At 38.6% G+C, this 21,028-nt stretch overlaps 1 protein-coding gene across 3 annotated transcripts in view; it reads left to right on the top strand.

The window, feature by feature from the left end:
• The window catches only part of ZFHX4 (zinc finger homeobox 4), a 153,838-nt gene that overhangs the window by 26,885 nt on the left and 105,925 nt on the right, over positions 1-21,028 (top strand). For all 3 annotated transcript variants that reach the window (XM_076329520.1, XM_076329523.1, XM_076329522.1), the window contains exon 3: positions 565-1,067. In XM_076329520.1, coding sequence (XP_076185635.1) covers positions 565-1,067 — 503 coding nt within the window. The remainder of the gene's footprint in view (positions 1-564; positions 1,068-21,028) is intronic.

Raw genomic sequence — 21,028 nt, 5'->3', positions numbered from 1 at the left:
GATGCAGATTTGTACTAGAAAGAGTTCTCAAACTTTGTTCAGTTCTAATGTTTCCTTTTTGACCTACCTAAATTGTTCCAGTGTTGTTTGCTGGGTATATTTTAAAATTAGGAATGCTAAGATCTCATACCAAAAGTAGCTAAATTAGTATAGATACACTTATCCTAATTACTATATTGCAGATATATATATCTTGACCTACCTCCAGCATCATTTAAAGGATATAACAAAACTACAATTAGTGCTGTGTAAGTTAATCTAGGCTTTTAAGTTACAAAAGCGTTGCTGTTTTGTTATTTTATTGATCAACTTTCATGCCTTTGAAAATACAAATTCCAGAATGACATCATGCCCAGTAGGAGTAATTAAAGCTATCTGATGAGGGAATTTAGAAGTTGAAAGGGATGATTGTAATTGATCCTGATTCAATCCTATTACAGCTTTTTATAGTTTAAGCTCTAGAGAAAGCAAACTCCTCGTCAAGGCTTTATTTTACAGATTCCTTTGTGTGTGCTATGCTTGCTGGTCTCTACTTTCCCTTTTAATTTTTTTTTTTTCCTGTAGTAAATAATGAGCTGCCGCCTGAAATCCGGCTTGCCAGTGGTCAGCTAATGGGTGATGACCTGTCCCTCCTTACTGCAGGAGAGCTGTCACCTTATATCAGTGACCCAGCGCTGAAGTTATTCCAGTGTGCTGTTTGCAACAAATTCACCTCTGACAGCCTGGAGGCCCTAAGTGTGCATGTGAGCACTGAACGCTCGCTCCCCGAAGAGGAGTGGAGGGCTGTAATTGGAGACATCTACCAGTGCAAGCTCTGTAACTACAACACTCAGCTCAAAGCGAACTTCCAGCTCCACTGCAAGACTGACAAACATATGCAGAAATATCAACTGGTGGCTCACATTAAAGAAGGGGGCAAAACTAATGAGTGGAGGCTGAAGTGTATTGCCATTGGCAACCCAGTTCACCTAAAATGTAACGCCTGTGACTACTACACCAACAGCGTGGATAAATTGCGCTTACATACTACCAATCACAGGCACGAGGCAGCCCTGAAACTGTACAAGGTAAGCCAGTGACAGCAATTTCAGTCGCCACCAAGTAGACTAGGAAATTAACTGTTTCAGTGCTAATCGAACAAGACTTTGATTAATCAGCAGAATTAATGTTTATTGAACATGCGTATAATTGAAAAAAAACTATGCAGGCTAGTCAGGGATGAGTGTTCCCGATGAGTCGTGTTGATTCACCTGAGGGCCCGTTCAGGATGCACTTTCTGTGAACACAGGGAACGTAAGGGTTTTTTTTAAAAAGTTCTCTCATAATCAATGACTAGAGGGGTTTTACATCTCTTATAATCTTTTCAGACTTTGTCCATTATGTTTTGATCAGAAGCTTGACAGAGATTATGGAAAATGATGGTTTTTCTATACCGTGCATAGGGAAGAAGATCACTTTCTGGCATATGTATCTATTTGCAACTGTAATCTGTCACAGCCAAGTTATTTTACGTTGGTATTTTCAGTAAGCACATGCAATATGCCACATTATTACCAAGGATAGTCAAAAGTAAGCACTGTCATCCTTTTGTCTGCCCTTCTTTTCCAAGCCAGTAATGATTTTTCACAAACATGAAAGGGTGTGGTGTAGATAAATATGTTAGTAGAATGGCAACTATATTTTTATCTTTACTGGAAAAAACTATGTGGATATAATGAATATGTGGGAGTGATGAATACCATTTATTACACAACTTGTCGTGACTTTTTCCAAACCCTAATTATGGGGTAACTTATTTTCTGCAGTGTGTTTACTGGATTGGCTTGATTGTCTTGGTTCATGTACAAAATATAACACATTCATTTCCAAGATGAATAACTTTGTAACTTATTAAAAACTTCTTTTGTCTAGGGGATATAAAAATTCAGAAAATATTGCAAACCATTAGTCACTGTAACAAGCTCTAAATATGATTAGAAAATCCATTTTGTAAGTGTTATCTATTGATTTATACTAGAAATCTGTGATAACTAAACTATCAGGAGTCATCTGCTGATTACAGCAACTGTGCTGGTTTTCTAATCATGTTGAGAATGTGTACACATGGAACAAATCTAGAAAAGCCTCAGCAGACCTCTAGTTTAAGCAAGAAAAAACATTTTGCTGATGTTCAACCGTGTTCAAATGGTTGTTCTGAGCTAACACAGGGTGCACAGGCAGTAACATGGATTTTCATTTTATAACCTGATATTTGTAACCTTGATGGATCTGCTATGGACAAAAATGGCGGTAACACAAGATTGGGTCTGTTATATTGTCCCACAGTGCTGGCTGCTCTGCTGATTTAATGTATTTTATTTAAATTGCATTTTTCCTTAAGTCTAGGGAGGTGGGTTTTTTGTGCTTGTTTGTTGTTTTTTTTAAAGATCCAAAGCCCCTTTTTGAAAAGTGCCAAAAGAGCTGAGAGTCTAGTGACACCGTTAGCCTGCCTAAGCAGCAAAACTGCCTTCAGAAGTTCCTGCTCCCTGTCATCCGTGAAGCAGTTCCTTGCTCCCTCCAGTTACACTGATTGTGGAGCCACACTCTAAGTCAGGTTTTTTAAATGATCTAGGTTAAACATAGTTGGTCCCCATCTCTTCTTTGGAGTGTTAACCTGGATTATTTCAATGATCGGTTTTATAACGCCACCATTCAGAGAGATGCTGCTGCAAACTGTGTCACAGATAGGAATGATAGAATGGGAGATGGGAAGGCAGAGGGCTTTTCTCAGATGGCTTCATTGCCAAAGCTTTGGGGACTGTTGAAAATAAGATGCCGGTTGCCTATTTTTTAAATAAAGCTATAGGCATAGCTATGGAGTTGCAAGGTACAAACTACCTACTCAAAACAACACTGTCTCTTCACTCACTCAGCCAGATCCCTAGAGAAATCTTTGTCAAATACGTTTGGGTTTGCAGCATGTCCTACAAAACATTTGATTTAGCGTACTAAGGGAGCGAGTCTCAGCTCTCAGCCCTCATCACTAAAAGTGTCCTGCTGCTGAACCTGCTTCTTTTCCAGACCTTGGTTTGCAAGATTGAGCAATTCAGTAGCACCTATGTGGTGCAGCTATCATACATGGCAAAAGACCATCATTAACCTTTTTTCAGTCTCTGAATCAGTTAGGGTGAAAGACATCCCAGTAGAGAAGGAATGCATAAGCTCTTAGACACCCTTTAAGCTTCATGTCCTACAGAAGGACAATTGAAAGTGTACTGCTGGTAACCATAGGGTTGCAATTCTCCTGATATATGTATTTTTTAAGACCCGTCCCTAGGATTGCTAGTGAGAATCTCAGCTTTTTAAAAAGTTTCTGTCCCTCACGACTTCTCTAAGAAGGTTGAAATTTGAACCCCACTAGGCTTAACAACTCTCAGAAAGCAGACAGCATGTACACGTGCACACACTATTTTTATATAATCTCATTTTAAGGCTAATTTGAAGGAATGACTTATTTAAAATATCAGTTGGGGTATTAATATTATTACTTTTTAAGATTTGGGGTTGGCAGTACTACAATGTGTCCCAAATAACCAAAATGTTCTACATGTGTATGCTTTATAACAGAATGTAATGCCTCTATACTTCACCCAGAAAACTTCACTTTTAATTGTGTGTGTACATTCAGGCCTCAAGGTGGAAATAAATGAGATTTTTGAAAGTCTGTAAAGTTATCTGCTAGCAGACTTGATAGTTTTGTCAGGTCTTGGTGAAGCTGTTGACACCAAGAGAGTTGTAAACTTTTTTCCTCTTGATATATCAGATAAACTTTTAGAGCACCTAAGGAAAAAAAGAGCATTAATTTGTATGAATAATAGATATATACCTTGCGAGCGATATCGAATATTCATGAATTGTGTTTATATTCAAGCAGCTCCTCTAACTCTTTTAAAATTAAGGTGCTGTGAATATGGTTTGGCAATAAAAACTTTAATACTAAAACCGTCTGAAAGCACAGAAAAAAAATCTGTGACTTTGTTCCTTTGCTTTGTCAAATACCTCAAAGTTTTTTCTTTAGTCATTTATATTTATTTAAATGTTATTGTTTTGTGAATTTTCTTTTTATAAATGTTGCCGTAACAGCTTGATTTCTCTTCCTGTGCTTAACTAAAAGGATGACTTTTCATAACCGTAGCTTTTAAAATGACCATGAACATCAGAGCTTCTCTTCTGAAGCTGTATAATTTTAGGCAGTATTGAAATGTCATTTTTAGAGTTAGATTCTAAATGTGGCAAAGTGAAACCTTCAGCTGTTTTCTGAGTTATTTAAAAAAGAAATGGCCTGATTGCTCCTTACAGAAGTGCAGTATTCAAATGGTGTTGGTAACGTGGCTGCTAGGAACCAGAACAAAGACGGCCTTACCCTGAGTGAACTCAGCTTGGGCTAAATGAATTTCCCAAAGACTTACATCTGGAATTGTGCAGCTTGATATTAGCAAATTAAACCACAGAAGAGCTGCGAATCCTTCGCAGCATCCATCAAGAAGCATGCAGTGACTCCACAAGTCAACAGAGAAAGCCTCTATAGCAACAGAGTGCATTTCCATTCTGCAGGAGGAAGCGTTCAACTTCTGCAGATTTTGGAAGCTGAGGCAGGACAGTGATCTACCTCTGTGGATATAAAGTACATATAGCTGGAACTGCTCTTAAGGTAGCCATTTTGTAGCTTAGTCAAATAGCTTTTGATTCAGGGAACCGCATATATCACGTATATCATGTCCTGTGCTCGTAAAATAGTTTCCAAATACTTTTAATAAATAAACAAATAAATAAATACAGGGTATCCTTTTTGCAAAGTAAACCGGAGTGGCTGAAAAGAAGTTTTAGTTAACCAAGTAACTGAACGACAGCATCAATTTCTAATCACAAATAAATATTTAAAATTAGTCTATCAAAAATATTCAATTAGCTGATAATAGCTTCAAAAGACGTTAATTTTATATTAGATATTTACCATAGATTACATCATATACGCAACTATTTAGGAGCTCAGGGAAAGTGACAGGCAGCAGTTAGCAGAGTAATACTCAGCTGTGTGAAAATTACCTTGGTTTTCCCTTCATTGACAAAATATTGATCCATAACACTATTAATGCTCTGATTGTCAGTTCAATTTGGATAGATCACTTTACCTCTCGTGTTCTCAAACAGCAAAGATATTGCCCAAAAGGAGCGACCTGATTTCAGTTGAAGAAGGTTAAAGGTTAAAGGTTAGCTCAAAAGCATCATCTGCCTAGCTGCTTAACTTTAGACTGATCAATTTAATGAAAATCTGTTTTGCAGATGGTGTTTTAATGTCTTTGGCAGGATTTAGGCAGCTTTAACATTAGACGTATGCTAGTAAAAATTATTTCTTTATTTGACCAGAACAACACCTTTTCTTTTATGTTTTAAGGTAAAAGGCATGTGGGATATGGTATTTTGGCAAAGGACCCAGAAGCAGAAAGTGTTGATGATCTTTCCATATGGGCTCAAAAACAGAATACCTTTATGTCTATTGCTAACGATGACTGAAGAAACAAACAAAGCTGTATTCATTTTTTACCATAATGTTTTACTTTGAACCCATAAAAAAGAATTTCAGTCAGAACTGTCCTTGAAAAAGGCTTGTCTTCTTTGCCTAGGGTGGAATGCAAGAGCATTAACATTTTTAACCTGGTAGAGCACGGTGATTGTCTCTTTCAGACCTTGTATTTGTAGATCAGCAGTATTCTTTTTCCTACTCACAAACTGAGTAGTAATTGTGTTACTTAGCTGTAGATACCATAAATAATAAGGCAAATTAGTCAATCCAAATGGTAAGTTTTATCTGATGGAGGTTATCTGAATAAACAAAGAATTAGATCCTCAGGAGCGTAAAGCAGAGCTTTGTGTTTATGTCTTCTGAGAATCTGGCCCTCACAGTTTTTGCCAAGATAATTAAGTTTCAGCACAAGCACGTCTTTCTATTTTCAGATGTATGCAATTCAATAGGAATTTCTTGGGCTGCTAATGCAATACTATTATATGTTAGCTTTGTAATTAGCTAGGACTCTATCCCTTTGCTGAAATGCATTGTAATATTACACACACAAGCATAGCTTGCATGTAGCAGTCATGAAAGTGGTGCCCTTTGTTTCATATTGACCTTCCAACTTATTTAAAAAAGAGTTTACAATGAGCCTTTGTTTTGTCCACAAATGATCATAAACAGCTTTCTAAAGAGCCCAATAAAATGAGATAATCACAAATGTATAACATCACATATTGAAAGGGTGGAAGAACAAATGGGGCTTTTACTATATTTTATAGGATGGATTTATAGTCTGTCCTTGGGTCACTTAGGGCCAAGAATTTTCACGGTCAGTTGGTTGGTCCTGCTAGCTAGCATCCTCTGCAGGAAATGCAAATACCGTGCAGCACCTGCTCTTCAGCTGGGGTTATGCATTGCTTTTTTAAAGTGAGGTGTCCACTTCTCTGCTGGTTCAAAGTCAAAATCTTAATTAGACTAGCTTTTTTTTCTGCATCTGTCATCAGCGAAGCAGAATAGTCTATCTGGATTCCATAATGCTGTTTGCATATTTGGATTTTAAATCAGCCAGGGATATTGAATGCTTTGCTCATCTTTATCACGTGCAGGAGGCACAAGTGGGATTTAGTCCTTAGGTAACTTTTAGTGTAACAGTTCCCCAAGGAACACTGCTTGAGTTTTTCTCATTATCCTTGTTCTGGATGAAAGCATCGTTGTTAGGAATTAACAACTGAGGTGGGGGGTGTGAAGTATATGCATACGGGGACAAATGGACTAGCAGCCCCAATCACTTTGTTTGCTTTACTCTGTTTGGCATGAAATGTTGATACTTGATCAGTCTGGAATTAACAGGAAGTCACATTCTTTCCATTTCAATTGTCCTACACTAACTTTTTAATTTAAAATCAAATATCCTAGATATGTGCCAGTCCAATTATTGAACTGTCATTGTCCCAGTATGATGGTACAAGAGGTCAGGAGATTGTGCAGCATCGATTTGCATAAAAATCATTGTGGAAAGGAAATTGGAATATGTCTGCACATCTGAGGAGCCAAAACATGTTTTGCTTAATCTTATTCTTGTTGTTTAGGTGAAGAAAGCTGTTTTCAGTGATAAACAAAAGTTATTCTAATTTGTTGCTAAACATAAACCTCACAATAGAGGATATTTCAATTTTTATAGTACTTTCAGGCTTATGTTAATTTAAGGTTTTAAATGTTTTATGAAATTTAATTTCCACTGCAAATTTTAGTTACTGTAATTCAGATTATGCTGTTGTGCTTACAAGTGTAAAGAGAAACGAATGTTCAAAAAACACATTGTGTAGTCAGCTATACATAGGTATACATAATATATATGCCTACTGTATGTACTTATACACTATAGACAAGTACATTTATTTAAAAAAAAACCAAACAAACAAGTTGTGGGCTAGCAGAATAGTAATTTCAGACCTATTCTTTTTTTTTTTTTAAATTTAAAATATAATAGTAGAGAAATAATTTTCACATTATATTTCATGTATATTTAATTTGATATTCAGGTGTTGTCTGGCTCTCAGATAGTCCTACATAATGGTCCTTGTAAAAAAATAGCATGCATTGTATTCAGCTTATGGTATACTGCTAAAGCAGAAAGGTACTCTCAAATCATGGTTTAGAGAATCCCCATGTTCTTCCATTGAAATGGTGTCCAGGATCCCAGTCTGTGTGCTGTCCTGGGTGAGGATGTATAAGGCTACTCTTTGAAAAGAGTCTGTACCAGACTATTTGGATATGACTGGCAATGCGCAGCCTGCCCAGTGGAGCCCGAGCTCCTAGCTCCTCTTGCAGAGCAGGAAGAGTGAGCAAGGAGGAGAGCAAAAGCGGCATGGAGAGGATCAGCCTCATTTATTCAGTATGCTCAACACACAAAATGGCTGTGTAACAGCTCTTTTTTGTGCCTGGAGTTCTTTCATTCTGACATTAAGAGAAATATGTAATTATTTCTGACTGAGATTCAAAGTAGAGATGCAGTGTATAGGGTATGTAAGAGTATTATGTCAATGTGAGTGCATGTGTATATGTGCATAAATAGATTGCAGCTACGAATTTAGCAGCCACTCCCTCCCAGCCTTGCAACATAGATTTTCTTGTTACCCTTAGGAGATTTTAGCTGATATTATGCAACTCACTACAGGTGTCTTCTCTAAAATTGTAACTGCAGTTTACTAGGCTCTCCCAGGTGGGATTTTTCTCCACCATCTCTTCCATGTATTTAAGAATGAGAGCTAAAAAAAAAAGACTGAGACACGACAGGAAAGTTATATTTTGACATGCATATGTTTACTTCAGCTTTGCTATTGCTTTTGCTAAATGATTTAGGAGAAACTTTCCCTTGGTCTATGCATTTGTCAGTCCATCCAGACAAAATGCCGGAACTGGGAAATTATAAGGGGGTTGATGGAAATAAAACCTTAGAGACCTCATATGTACAGGACTGAGCTTTGAGCTGTTTGGTACACAGCTCTTGAGACTATATTGGCTCTATCTTACTAGATAGACAAATTAATTTTCTGCATTTTTTTTTTTATCCTTTGGGGTACCACTGGAGCAATGCTCCAGTCAGATTTTGTAAGGAAGGATAGTGAGGAGGCTGGTGTGAAATGCTGAGTAATACCAATTCTGTTGGTTTTAGCAAGAATTGGGTACAATGCAGGAGACGTATTTTATTGGATAAACTTCCATGTGTATGTTTGTGGGCAAAATACAATACGGTACAACAGGAAATAGGTAGTAATTACATTAAAAGTGGGTAGGGTTTTTGTGTTAATAAAACGTAAATTACAAGCGGTAGCTTGTCATATTTTTTGATCCTGGTGGTCTGTCTGTTAGGCTGGTGTACTTAATACAGGCAGATAGTGCAGAATGATGATCGTACATCCTCGTGCTGATATACAAAGAAAGTGAAGCTTTGCTGAGAACCTCAAGACCTTTGCTTTGTGGACCGCCATGAAGGAGGATGTCATGGAAATGACCCCCTTGGTCTGCAGTAGAAGATGCCAACCCTGCAGTTCTGCAGCAGACGGATACACAGAGTATTGTGCACCATAGACTCGGGAAACTGTGGGAGGGAAGGCATTAAGATAATTTTTAGCTTTTAAAGGCAGGGGGCATTGAAGGAAACAAAAATTGAGCAAAGCTAGTCCTTGAATGCTGAAGGGTGCAGATTCCCATTCCTGGGGCATCCTACTGCAGTAGCAGTGACAAAAACAAAAAAAAATGGTTTTGTCATATACAAAGAGTATGAGCAATACTCCTTGCTTATATGCATATTGCTAATGGGAGCCATGAATAGTAATATACTAATCTTATTCCAAGAGTGGATATTTGACCACATGAGTTGCCTAACAAAAAATGTCATTTTTTTCTATTTAAAACTTTTATCCTAGAGTGTCAATCAAACCATTCTGTTAACATGATTCATGTGTCTAAAATATATGAGTATGTAAGTACTGTTTTACTGCTGGATTGTGTGCAGGCAACCTGGCATACAGGGACAGTATTCAGGAGTCTGCCCAAAGTAGAGTGTTTATTTGTAATCTCTGTTCTCCCTTGTAAACTCTCCCAAAGAAGAACGTACGCTGCCTCCTTGCACTGCTCCTGGAGAGAAGAACCATAGAGCCACCTCTACCCATAAAAGCAGCACAGAATCTGCTGTTCAGGGATAGTTTGTGCCTAAACTTTTTTATAGAAAAATAGGTTACCCTTATTCAGAGAAAGTTCAAACTCAATCCTGTTGTGATGACCCTGTTTAAAACAAAGGTTTACAGTGGAAGCTCCTCTTACCAGAACTTTAGCGGGTCTATATCATCTCGTTCTAAGGTTGTTTGACACATGGAATTTTTCCACTGATATCCTAAACTTGTGATTGGGCCTACAGCAGTCCTTGGCTGGGGGAGTGGGGGAGGTCAGTTGTTTCCAAACTGCTTTATTAAGAAGGAAGATGTTTTCCATGGAAAATCCTGAAAAGTTGCAACTGGCTCAAGTATCATACCAGGTATGACAGAGGTTATCCTTATGCTAAATTCAAATCTCTGGGTCCTAATAGCAGAAGAGAAGGAAGGGCACTTCTTCTTATTCATAGAAACATAGAATCAGAATATCTAGAGTTGGAAGGGACCCATAAGGATCATCGAGTCCAACTCCCTGCTCCTCGCAGGACTACCTAAAACTAAACCATATGACTAAAAGCGTCGTCCAGACGCTCCTTCAACTCTGACAGGCTTGGTGCCGTGACCACTTCCCTGGGGACCCTGTTCCAGTGACCGACCACCCTCTCAGGGAAGAACCTTTTCCTAATGTCCAATCTGAATTTCCCCTGACGTAGCTTTGTACCATTCAAACAGCAATGTTCCTATTTTCTATGTAACCTAGACAAAAACTTGTTCTCTGGGAAATAGATTGAGGCAAAAATACTAATTGAAAAAACACTTCGTGAATGACCAGAAGCTTGATATTTTTACAGCTAGAACAATGAAACAAAGTCTAAGGAGGATCTTGGTATTCTTGCTCTTTGTGTCTGCTAGTGATGAGAGCATGGAAAAAGGCTTGCTTTACTACTGGAATGAGACAGCTTTTAGTATCTAGATGTTACTATTTTGGAAACACCCTTTGGCATTTGCAGATATGTACACAGCTAATGAATGACTGGAAATTAGGAAGAATGAAGCTGGTGGAAAAAACGAGGCCAAACTGCAAGTGTTTCTGAAAACCTTATGTCCTTATTTGTCCAGGAACTTCTGTGACTCAAAATCTTTGACCCGGGAGGAAGTCAGGACCCTGCTGGCATATATCAGAGCAGGATCTTCTGAAGTCAGCTCTCAGATGGCAAAGATCACAGGCCACAAAAAATAGTTTAAGACTAATTTTACCAAATTTGTGACCTAAAGTTATTGGGCAGATTCGAAAACACTACTGTATTGGCCCCTGGGACTAACCATGTTGCAGGTGCATCTCAGAAATAGGTAGTGTACCCAAGTTGTGGATATCCTTTGTCAGTTTTTGACTTGTTAAGATAGACTCCTAGGCGATGATGAATTGGATAAGCTATCAATGTGCTCTGTCTCCCTGTTCCTATGTCCACTGGTATTTCTTGTAGCACATCAGGCTTCACCAGTATCTTCATGATACTTGAATTTCTGTGGCTTATAGAACTCAAGGGGTGAAAATCTTTGGAACTAGTCATTAGGATTCCTGATGGGTATTTTTGAGAAAGAGCAAATCCTTTCTCAGTTAGATACTTTGTAGTCTCTTTGAATTTTTTTTTTTTTCATTTCTTGAAAAACAAAAATAGGTTTGTGGGATCATCTATGACTCAGCATATTACACGTAGGATCTGGATCCAGAAGGCTTTCTAGGGTGTTTCTTTTCTTTCATGAGTTCTCCACTGAACAGCTCAAATTCTGTGGCCTCAGCTACCTCAAAAGTATCAAACAGATGATAAGGTTTACCTAAAGCATTTTGGGGTATGCAAAGGACAAGAGCTATGCTGGTTTTGAAGAGTTGTATGTATGTAATATTTTTTTATGATAAGGAAGAGAGTTGAGCTGGTAATCAATAAAAGGAGAACTCTGAAATCTCATGTTACAGAGCTCAAGCCTGTATCCCAGTTCCCTCAGCTTTTGTGCTCTGCAGATACAAAGGCTTTCTGCCTCAGTGTTCGCAAAAAGAACTAAACAAATGTCTCTCCTTTACGTCTATTAGTTGTTTGTCCTAATAGATTTAGAAGGTAAGCTCAATACTATCTGGACTAGGAAACAGAGCATGGCCTTGGGGAAAAAGAAAATGTGTCTTTAACTGAGCAGAGGTGAGTGAGAGGTTGGCCCCCAATATGTTTGGCAGTCTAAATGGACCTTATAGAAATGTAATTAAGCATGCCACTTAATTTCTTCACATATGTGAAGAAATATCTATCTGTCTTTCTGTCTGCCTATATTTCTTTGCATGTGTGCTTAATACAGTGTCTGTTACTGGGAGGAATCAGAGATGGAGTCTGAAGTTGTTCGTGCTCATAAGAACTTTAGGGAGACAGATATTTTCCAACGCTAGTGTTAGGGTGGAAGTCACAGTTATTGGAGACTGGGTTTCTTGCACAGGGCATACAGTGGGGGGGAAGCAAAAAGGCAGGTGTGTGTGCTTATAAAAGTGTACACTTCCCAAGAGCATAAACAGAATTTAAAACTATGTGTGTCCATACATACCCCAGGCTGCTACTGTCAGCTGCTATAATACTGTACAAAGGTCTACATATGTTAGTGTCTGCTGTAGTGTAAAGATTGGATTTCCATTTCTGTTCTAATTTCCTTCTCCCAGTTACTCATAATTTTCTTATAGACACTTTTAGGGCTGAAATTATCAGGATTTGGTCTGGGTGTAAAGAATATTTCTTTCTTCTTTGGAGCTGTTTCTGAGTCACTTAATCATGAGATATCTTTCCAACCTGTCTTAATGAAAAATACTCCATTGCAAATAAAGTTAGTCAAGTACATCTCTTGCAGTGGCTGTCCATAAGAGAAGAGAATGCTATTTTAGAAGCAACAACACGTTGATAGGCCAAGTATGCAATCATTGTCCTATCACAGCAAATTATACCATTAGTCCACCTTATCTAATCTCTTTGCTCCAGACTGGCTAACAACAATTGCTTCTCAGAGCAGAGCAAAAAAATCTTTCATGGGTAAATATGGAATAATGTTGTTCATACAGGAAAATTATTTTTCTTCTTGTATGTCCTCGCTACTTAAAGAACAATGAATTAACATCATACAAATTCAAGTATCTTTTTTTTTTCCCCAAAAGTGGTCTTTGGGTGGTCTTATGTGTACACAAACATCAAATCGGTTTATAAACTGAACTCTTGGCTCAGTCATATGCAGTTGGAAGGAGTTCCACAGGTTAATTTAACCTGCATATAAATATAATTTTTCAGCTTTTAAAAATTTCTGTCATTCATTTAAGTTATTAAGTTTTGTTTGTTTATTCATCTGGTAATAGAACAAGAAAGATCATGTGTTCTTACTTGTTTTATGATCTTTCTATATAATGTTTATATCTTCATAATAATATTTATGATTATTTTATGATCTTTCTATCATGTCTCTCTTTTACTTACACTATTCATGCACGAAAGAATTTCAATCTATTCAGTGTTGCTTTCAGTGGAAGTTTTTCCACATTTCTGCTAATCCCATCACTGATCACTGAACTCCTTCTACCCCTGCTAAATTTTTCTTGAGATATACAGATATTTCAGAACTGAACACACTGTTCTCAGTGGAGCTGTATGATTTTACTCTCCCATGCCTGGTGCATCCAAAAATATAATCTGCTTTAAACAAATCCTATTGCATTCTGTGCTGGAAATATGTTGCCTTTCATTGCATGTCTCTGCCCATGCCCCCCTTCATTCTGATGCCCAAGAGCCCTAGAGTGGTTACATTTAACTTAGACACCAGTAGCTTGTTTGATTGGTTCAAATTATTCCTTCTAATGCACATTTTCTTAGATTCATTTGTCAATACTGAATTTCACCTGCCTGGTCAGCTAGCTTTAAACCTCTGCTATTCATGATGGTTCTTTGGCTGGTCTTCACTGGCATGAGTTCTTTTATGCCCTCTGCAAGATCAGTCCCAGTTTGATGTTAGAAGATCCAGAGGTAACTGTTGTTCTGCTAAATGGCCTGTTAGTTCGTCTAGCTTGTTTTCTGTCTCTGTCTGTTTCTAATCCATGACTTTTTTGCTTCTGTGTTAGGTGCCTACATTAAGTGGTTAGGGCGCTTCCTGCTTAGTTAGCTGAGAGAGAAAAACTCCAGCTCTGCATTACCCCATGGAAGAATTCATTTCCCCCTAATATTAAGAGAGTGAGGGAAAGAAGCATCCAGTTTACCCCCGCGTCACATTGCCTGTCTCTTCAGACAGCTGCCTTTTGTTGCTTTCCCACATTTATTGCTATACATAGTGACTTGGGGCGCAAATGCCTGAAGGCAGCTAACTATTCGTTAAGCCTGAAGAACAGAAATAGGTAATTAGCCATCTATCTGCAAATATTTACCCCAGATATTCATTTGCTGGTGCAAAACAGATGTTGTTTCTGCATGTGGACTACAAGGCTGAGGCATAACTCAAATGGACTCTTTGTAGTGTGCTCTTTTTATACTGTTCAGTGCTAACTTTAATGTATTATTGATTGTTATTAAGGTACACCATGAAATACAGATGGGATGTCTGTTGTGGTTGAACTCATACTGTGGGAGCTGTGTTGACTTTTGGATTGTTCTGGCCTTCATGCTGCTTGACATTAAAACCTTTCCCGTTAGGGTTTAGAAGAGAAAGAAATAAGTTACCCTATATGTAGTGTGGAATAATGTGAAAATATGATGCCAAATGCTCTCCCCACTAAGTCAGCACAAAATTTGAAATTAAATACTAATTTCAGAGCAAGCCAGGAAGTTCCCAATTCCTTGTGTGAGTATATACAAACACTAGTTTAGAGTAGTAGATACCTGAATTTAAATTAGCTGTGCTACATGCAGGTGGTGAAGGAAGTGCTAAAAGTGAAGGGATTAGGGGTCTGGTTTTCAGAAATGCTGAGTGCTAGCGGCTCCTGTTGATTACGTGTGTTCAGCATCCCGGGGTCCAAGGTCACGCTCAGGCGGTGACCAGCTCCTCTGTGCTGACTGCCAGCCTCTGTCCTTGCACAGCCCTCTTGGCTGGATGTATTGGCTAGTTTGAAATACACAAAAATTGCATCAGAGGATCAATTACTGCTGAAATGTCACTACTGAACCCTGTAATACTGCTAATTAGTTAAAGAGGCATGTTGATATGCATTTATCTTGGCTGTAGCTCATTGAATATCTTTTCACAAAATTAGGTTTGAAATATTTTAGATTCTCTGCCCTCCCTCCTTCTGGAAAATTGAAGTACATAGCTGTTGGTTTTTTTCCTTTTTTATTTCCTATGCCCCGTAAAATGAAATACTTCTAAATGGTTCTCACTATCTCCAGCAGTTTGCATCTTAGAATAGTTTACTTCTGTTTGAAACTCTTAAACAGGGTATTAGTCATTGGAGAAAACTTGAAATAAGGAAACGTATGACAAACACACAGTCACAGGACAACCTTCTCAAACTTTGGCTCAGCTCCCTTTCTGCCATTAATGCAGCAAAAGAAATTGGAGATTTGATGCAAGTTCCCTGCCGTGGGGGAGGGCAGGGTTATTCCGCTCATGTCAGGGAGTCCCCGGCTGGCAGAGAGCCAGCTGTGTGTGCACTGTCCTTCCCGTCGCACGCCACGCAGGGGATGTGTTGGGAGAAGGATCAGGAAGGGCAGTAGCTAGAGCACACATAAGTGTGTCTGTGATGAGAGTGAAATCCCCCCTGCACAGGGAGCCGTGGGGAGCTCCCGGGTAGAGCCGGCTCAGGGGGATGCTGGTGACTGCAGGAAGCTTTTTATCCGGGACAAAAAGGCAGCGGCTGCTGTCGCAAACTGTAGGGTCTGACTGCAGTCCTGCATTTTGATCCCTTGCTCAGGTAGGTTTCATTCCTCACGTGCTCACCTTGCAGGGAGCCTGCCTGGGCTGTGTCTGGGCGTTCTGGGCTTGATGAACTATGGCAGTTGTTTCCAAGCACCGGCTGTTCTTTTTAGTTCCTAAAACATGTACCAGGCTCTCATTCACACACCCCATCCCCCAACTTTTCATTTAGCATTTAGGTTTTGGTGAGGATTATTTCCTCAATTTGCCACAAAGATAAGATATTCAGCTGCCAATGGCATGAGCAGAGTCCATGAGGTGTTTTCTTTAGTATGAGATAGGTCATATTAAACAAAAGTCTAAACATTTGCAAAAATATAGGAAAAAATGCAGGGGTTTTACTGGTTGTGTGACTTTTTACCCTCTGTAGAATTTGCCTGAAGCTTTAAAAAAGTTGTTTGTTTCCTATTAAAATGGTGATGAGAGGAATGAGACAGGAAGAATGTGGGCCAAATCCGTCTTTGTTGCAGTATTGCTGATCTTGGTAGTGTTACTCCAAGAATGGAGTTGGCCCAGGAGTTTTCCAAAATGACAGTGTTTCTTAACTCTGTCAATTGACTGGGACATGGCTCTCCTGTGGTTTGACTACTGTGGTTTGTCACTACTGTGAGAAATTATCCGGTTCAAAAAGTTCTGTTATTTGGGTAATTTCTTGCTGAAATTGATGGTTACTGTTTCTGTTTTTCTCCCCAAGTTTATTTCTAGGGTTTTTCCATTTGTTTCTGTTGCTCTAGAGAAAAGGCTAGTTACAAAGGAAGAATCAGAGAGACTGCTGCGCAAAGAGGGTGTGAAAAAGAGGAGAGGATTTGAATTTGGAAATGTTTTCCCTCTCCCCAAAACAGCTCCCCTGTTTGATACAGTGTGTGTTGTTAGAACAAAATCTACCTCCTAAATATCTTCTACAGATCAAAACAGGTTACTGGGTATTGATAACCATGACATACTTTGTGAGCATACACACTAGGTCACCTCATCCATAGCCTGTTTCTTCTCCTAAATTATTCCACATTTGTGAGCATTTTTCAAGCAGCTACTATTTAAAACCAGAGAGCCTCCACCCTGAAAGGCCCCAACCTGTCAGAAACATTTCCTCTCTTGCCTCAAGCTTGGAATTTCACTTCAAAACGCCAGCTCCCTCAGGACTGTGCATAGTGTCATCCTTGCCTCGTGGTTTACTCTCTGCAACCTCAGTTGCGCACACGTACGGCCAGTGTTTACCACCTCACCACATTCTTCTTCTTCCTGCTCTACCAGCATCTCTACGTGTCTATTTTCACAGTGCCATCTACGTCTGGAACAGTGTCATTTCTGCAGTACTTAGCCTGATTTCACTCTTGCCAAGCCCCAAGCTCCTTTATATTTTTTCTCTTTTCTGTCAATAATCTTTCTCAATTTCTGTGTATACATATGTGAGTGTTTGTGTGCGTTATCAAATATGCATTTCTAATTATTTGGGATGAGTGGGATAAAGGTTTTTTTGTCTTGAGCTTGAGTTGGCCATGTTGTTTTAAGTAATAAAGACAGAAAAAGGTATGCTGACCATCCCACAGGAAACTATCATGCATTTTGAACCTCCTGCATATTTTGCATTAGGAAAAATATGTGAGAAATTTGTAGAGTGCTCTTTAACTCTATCAATACTCTTTTTTCATATGGCTGCATGTACCAAGCCAAGCTCCACTAATACTAAGTTGAAAAAACACCGCTGTTACTTTGTGACTAATATATTTTAGAAATGTCTTACATTTTTCCTATAATAGCTTTTCCATACATAATAGTGTTTCAGTCTGAAGGTCTGACATCTCAAGGCCTATCAGAGCTAAGAACAAGTGCTAGCATTCTGTTGGAAAGCTGGAAACTTCCCACCTCCAGTGCTATAAAAGTCCTTTTTCAGACTCACAGATCACAAGATTAACACATCACTGGTAGAAGGCCCATCCTGGGTGTTGGCCCAATGTAATTTGAAAGGAAATCTTTCCTTTTGAAAGGAGGCAAGGAAAAAGACTTGATGGTGGTTTGCGGCAAAACCAAAGTAATGACAGCTCATTTAAGCTATCTGGGCTGGGAGCATTAATAATAACTACCCTTGGAGACAATTTTAGGTCTGGTTTGAAGCACAGAGATTATGTTGACACGATCTTCTAGGACAGACTTGAGACTTCTCTGAAGACCATACTCCTCTACCTTCCACATGACAGGTGTAGAAGTGCGCCTTAGGGGGTCAGAGCATTTTTTGTGAAGGTTGCTGGACCTGGGCTGCGTTCACACTGGCAATCCAAAGTCTTCCATGTGGCATCAATAAGGCTGGGATGCCAGCAAAATACAGCATATAAGAGCTCCAGATCACAGTCTTTCATTCTGTTTTAGTCATAACCAGTGGGGCAAATAGAAGTAATTACTTGGCTATACAAAGGTGTCAGACCAGGGATTTGATATTCTCAGTACATATCCCAGTGAGACTCTGTGTTGTCATTTATAAAGGGTTAAGATTTGGCCCAAATCAAGCAAAAGGTAAATTTTCCATTGACTTTGGTGGGACTAAGATTTCACATATGACACTATTAAACCTATGTTATATAAAGCTTTGTGTATGTACATGTGTATATAATATATATCACAGGCACGTACAAATGTGTTTCTGTATATTTTAGCCAATTATATAAACTAAGTGTGTTTAAACCATCTAATATGCAGATGTCTGGAATGAATGAACTGAAAAGTCTGGATAGTAGTAAAATATTCAGAGAATGTAATGGGGGCATGTTTAGCACAATTGTAAAATTGAGAACTTTTGTTCCATTTATCAGGTGCCTTCCTCTACTGTAATATCATGGCTTTTTTTTCTAGTTACATCAGTTTTCAGCTACAAATGTTTTACATTATAAAACTGTGTAAAACAGACTAAAAATTGGGTAGTGTAAGAACATATAAGCTAAAGACTTAAGTGCTTTGGGCTAACTTATCTTACCAGCTTTCAGAGATACAGAGGGAGACTGTATTTGAAACCCCTCATCAGAGCAAAATGAATGTTTTAGCATTCTCGGACATACTATCAGGCTAACATGCTCCCTGACTGACATCCAGTGCATACTGTATAATTGCCAGCCTGCTTCTCCAAGTGCCTTGAAGATTACATTTTTTTAATGTCCCATATTAATAACCAGATGTGATCTTCTTCCTGCCCAGGGGTCAAGCTAGCTGGCCAGGTCAGGCTGTTTGTCTGTGTGCACAGACTGTGAAGTCTATTCAGAATGACAGGTATGGGGGGGGGCGGGTAGGGTGTTAACCTCAAGACCACCAAAAGGGACTTCTCCCTGCTGGGAACAAAGACCAGCAGGAGCTTCAGCCTTTTTCAGTACTCCTGGGATTTTAACCAAGTGAACAAAAGATGATGCACAGCTGAAGAAATGCTCTTCACAACTGATACATAATTTAAGATGTTCAGTTACAAACAACCGGATATGTATTTGTGATTTCATTTGAGCACAGTCCAATTATCTGCAGTCAGTTAATATTTTTGTATGCGTAGTTTCTGTGTGCTGCTTTATACGTTGAGAAGATGCTCAATTGCTGGTGTTCGAATACACGCTAACCTTGAAAATAGCCCTAGCACTTAAAGAAATAACATTAAAACATCAGCAGTTGCTATGGGGTGTTTTGTGCCTTCTAGTTAATGTTTGCCAGTCTATGTGTAGAACTATTTTATAGCGGACAGTATGATAGAGTTTTGTTAAACATACGTTATAAAACCATTTACTCCTCGCTCTCTCTTTTTGTTAGGTAAAAAAAATTCAAAAGAAGCAGCTATTTGTTTCCTAATTGATTTTCTACGTTAGTTGTTCATTGAATAGATAAGTAGTGCCTGTGATATTTGATTACAGAGCAAGGCACCCATTTAACCTTCCGTTCTTTCCTGGCCAGGATTTCAAATACAATACAACGTACCTCCCTTAGGCTCAGTAGGATTAGACTGCTAGCAGTAATCCCTGATGCTATGAAATAGACCTGATAGAACTTCAACTCACTTGTTTAGGATTATGCTCATGAATTTCAGCTCATCTAGTTGCATTAACCCTTTGGGAACTTGTGTGGGCTATACTTCTATAAATAGTAATAAATATTACAATAAACAATGGCAGATGCATATCAAAACCTATTAACGCATTTTAAAGAATTCACTTTTACTTGGTGATCAAAATGTAAAATTCACATTGAAATTATGTTCGACACTGTAGTACAAATCCTCAGAGTTTCTTTTAATTCTAATGTTCAGAAGTCTTTTGCAGTTCAACAGTATCTTTAAACAGTTCAGTCTCAATTTGTGCATTTATTTTAAAAATTATTTTAATGAATCTTCGTTCTCAAGATTGCACTGAAAGGGCAGACAACTGATATCTGCTGACTGTAGAGCATTGGTGCAGAATCTCCCAGTATAATGACTTGAATGCAAGCATGATCCTAGGGTAAAGAGAAGGGGTACTGGTACTTGAGCTGTCATTTCCTGGCTTTTTTGCTGATAACAACAATCCTGATAAGGGCAATAGTGACTTTTGATGACTTATGCCCCAATCAAAAAACTGAGTGAGAGTGCCAGACCATTTCTGATGGACCGCTAGACAGCTGGCAGGCAAAAGCATTGTAATCACTCCATATTTGAACTGCTCTTTTGAATTGGTGACTTCTATTTAAATGCTGATTTTTAATCTAGCCAAATCACTATAGGGAATAACCCTGTACTAACAAGAAGGAACAGACCTTTTCTGTCTTTCATTTTCAGGATCCTAAAACCCACCAATGAAATAAATATTGTTTCCCATTACCAGTCCCTTAAACTGTTCAACCTTTAGTGGAAAGGCTCATTAAATATTCATGTGCACAACTAATTGTATTAATTATTGAAATGAATATATATATATGTTTTAGAATCTTTGAAGTCAATTACAATGAAAAAATGTGGAGAGTTTGACTTGGGAACTCTAACCTACTCTCACTTTCTTGGCAGAAGAGAGAGTCAAATTAGGACTGACTGAATGTGCACATTCAGGCATCAGTTGATGAAACTACTGTCCCTTCAATACACCTGCATGTGGAATTACTATATTTAAAGGCAAGACAACAGGCAGAATCAGTGCTGCTAGCTGCACTTGATGACACAGGCATCAAGGCATTTCTTTACCCCTTAGACACTATTAAAGGCATGCCTATTATTGTAGATCTGTCGGATACTCTTGATACATCTGATGATAAAGTAGTATTGATGAATAGCTGAAGGCGATGAGAGCAATAAATGAAGTTACTCTTGAGTGACTCCATTCTTTTTTTGCAGGAGGAGTCGGGTGTGGGGGTAGTTTGGGGTGGTTGTTCATCAGCCCAGTGGGTGCACTCATGTGCTCCCATGTGGAGTATT

The sequence above is a fragment of the Aptenodytes patagonicus genome, chromosome 2, assembly GCF_965638725.1.
Source record: "Aptenodytes patagonicus chromosome 2, bAptPat1.pri.cur, whole genome shotgun sequence".
Taxonomy (NCBI): Eukaryota; Metazoa; Chordata; class Aves; order Sphenisciformes; family Spheniscidae; genus Aptenodytes; species Aptenodytes patagonicus.
This window is presented reverse-complemented; position numbering and strand designations above follow the sequence as displayed.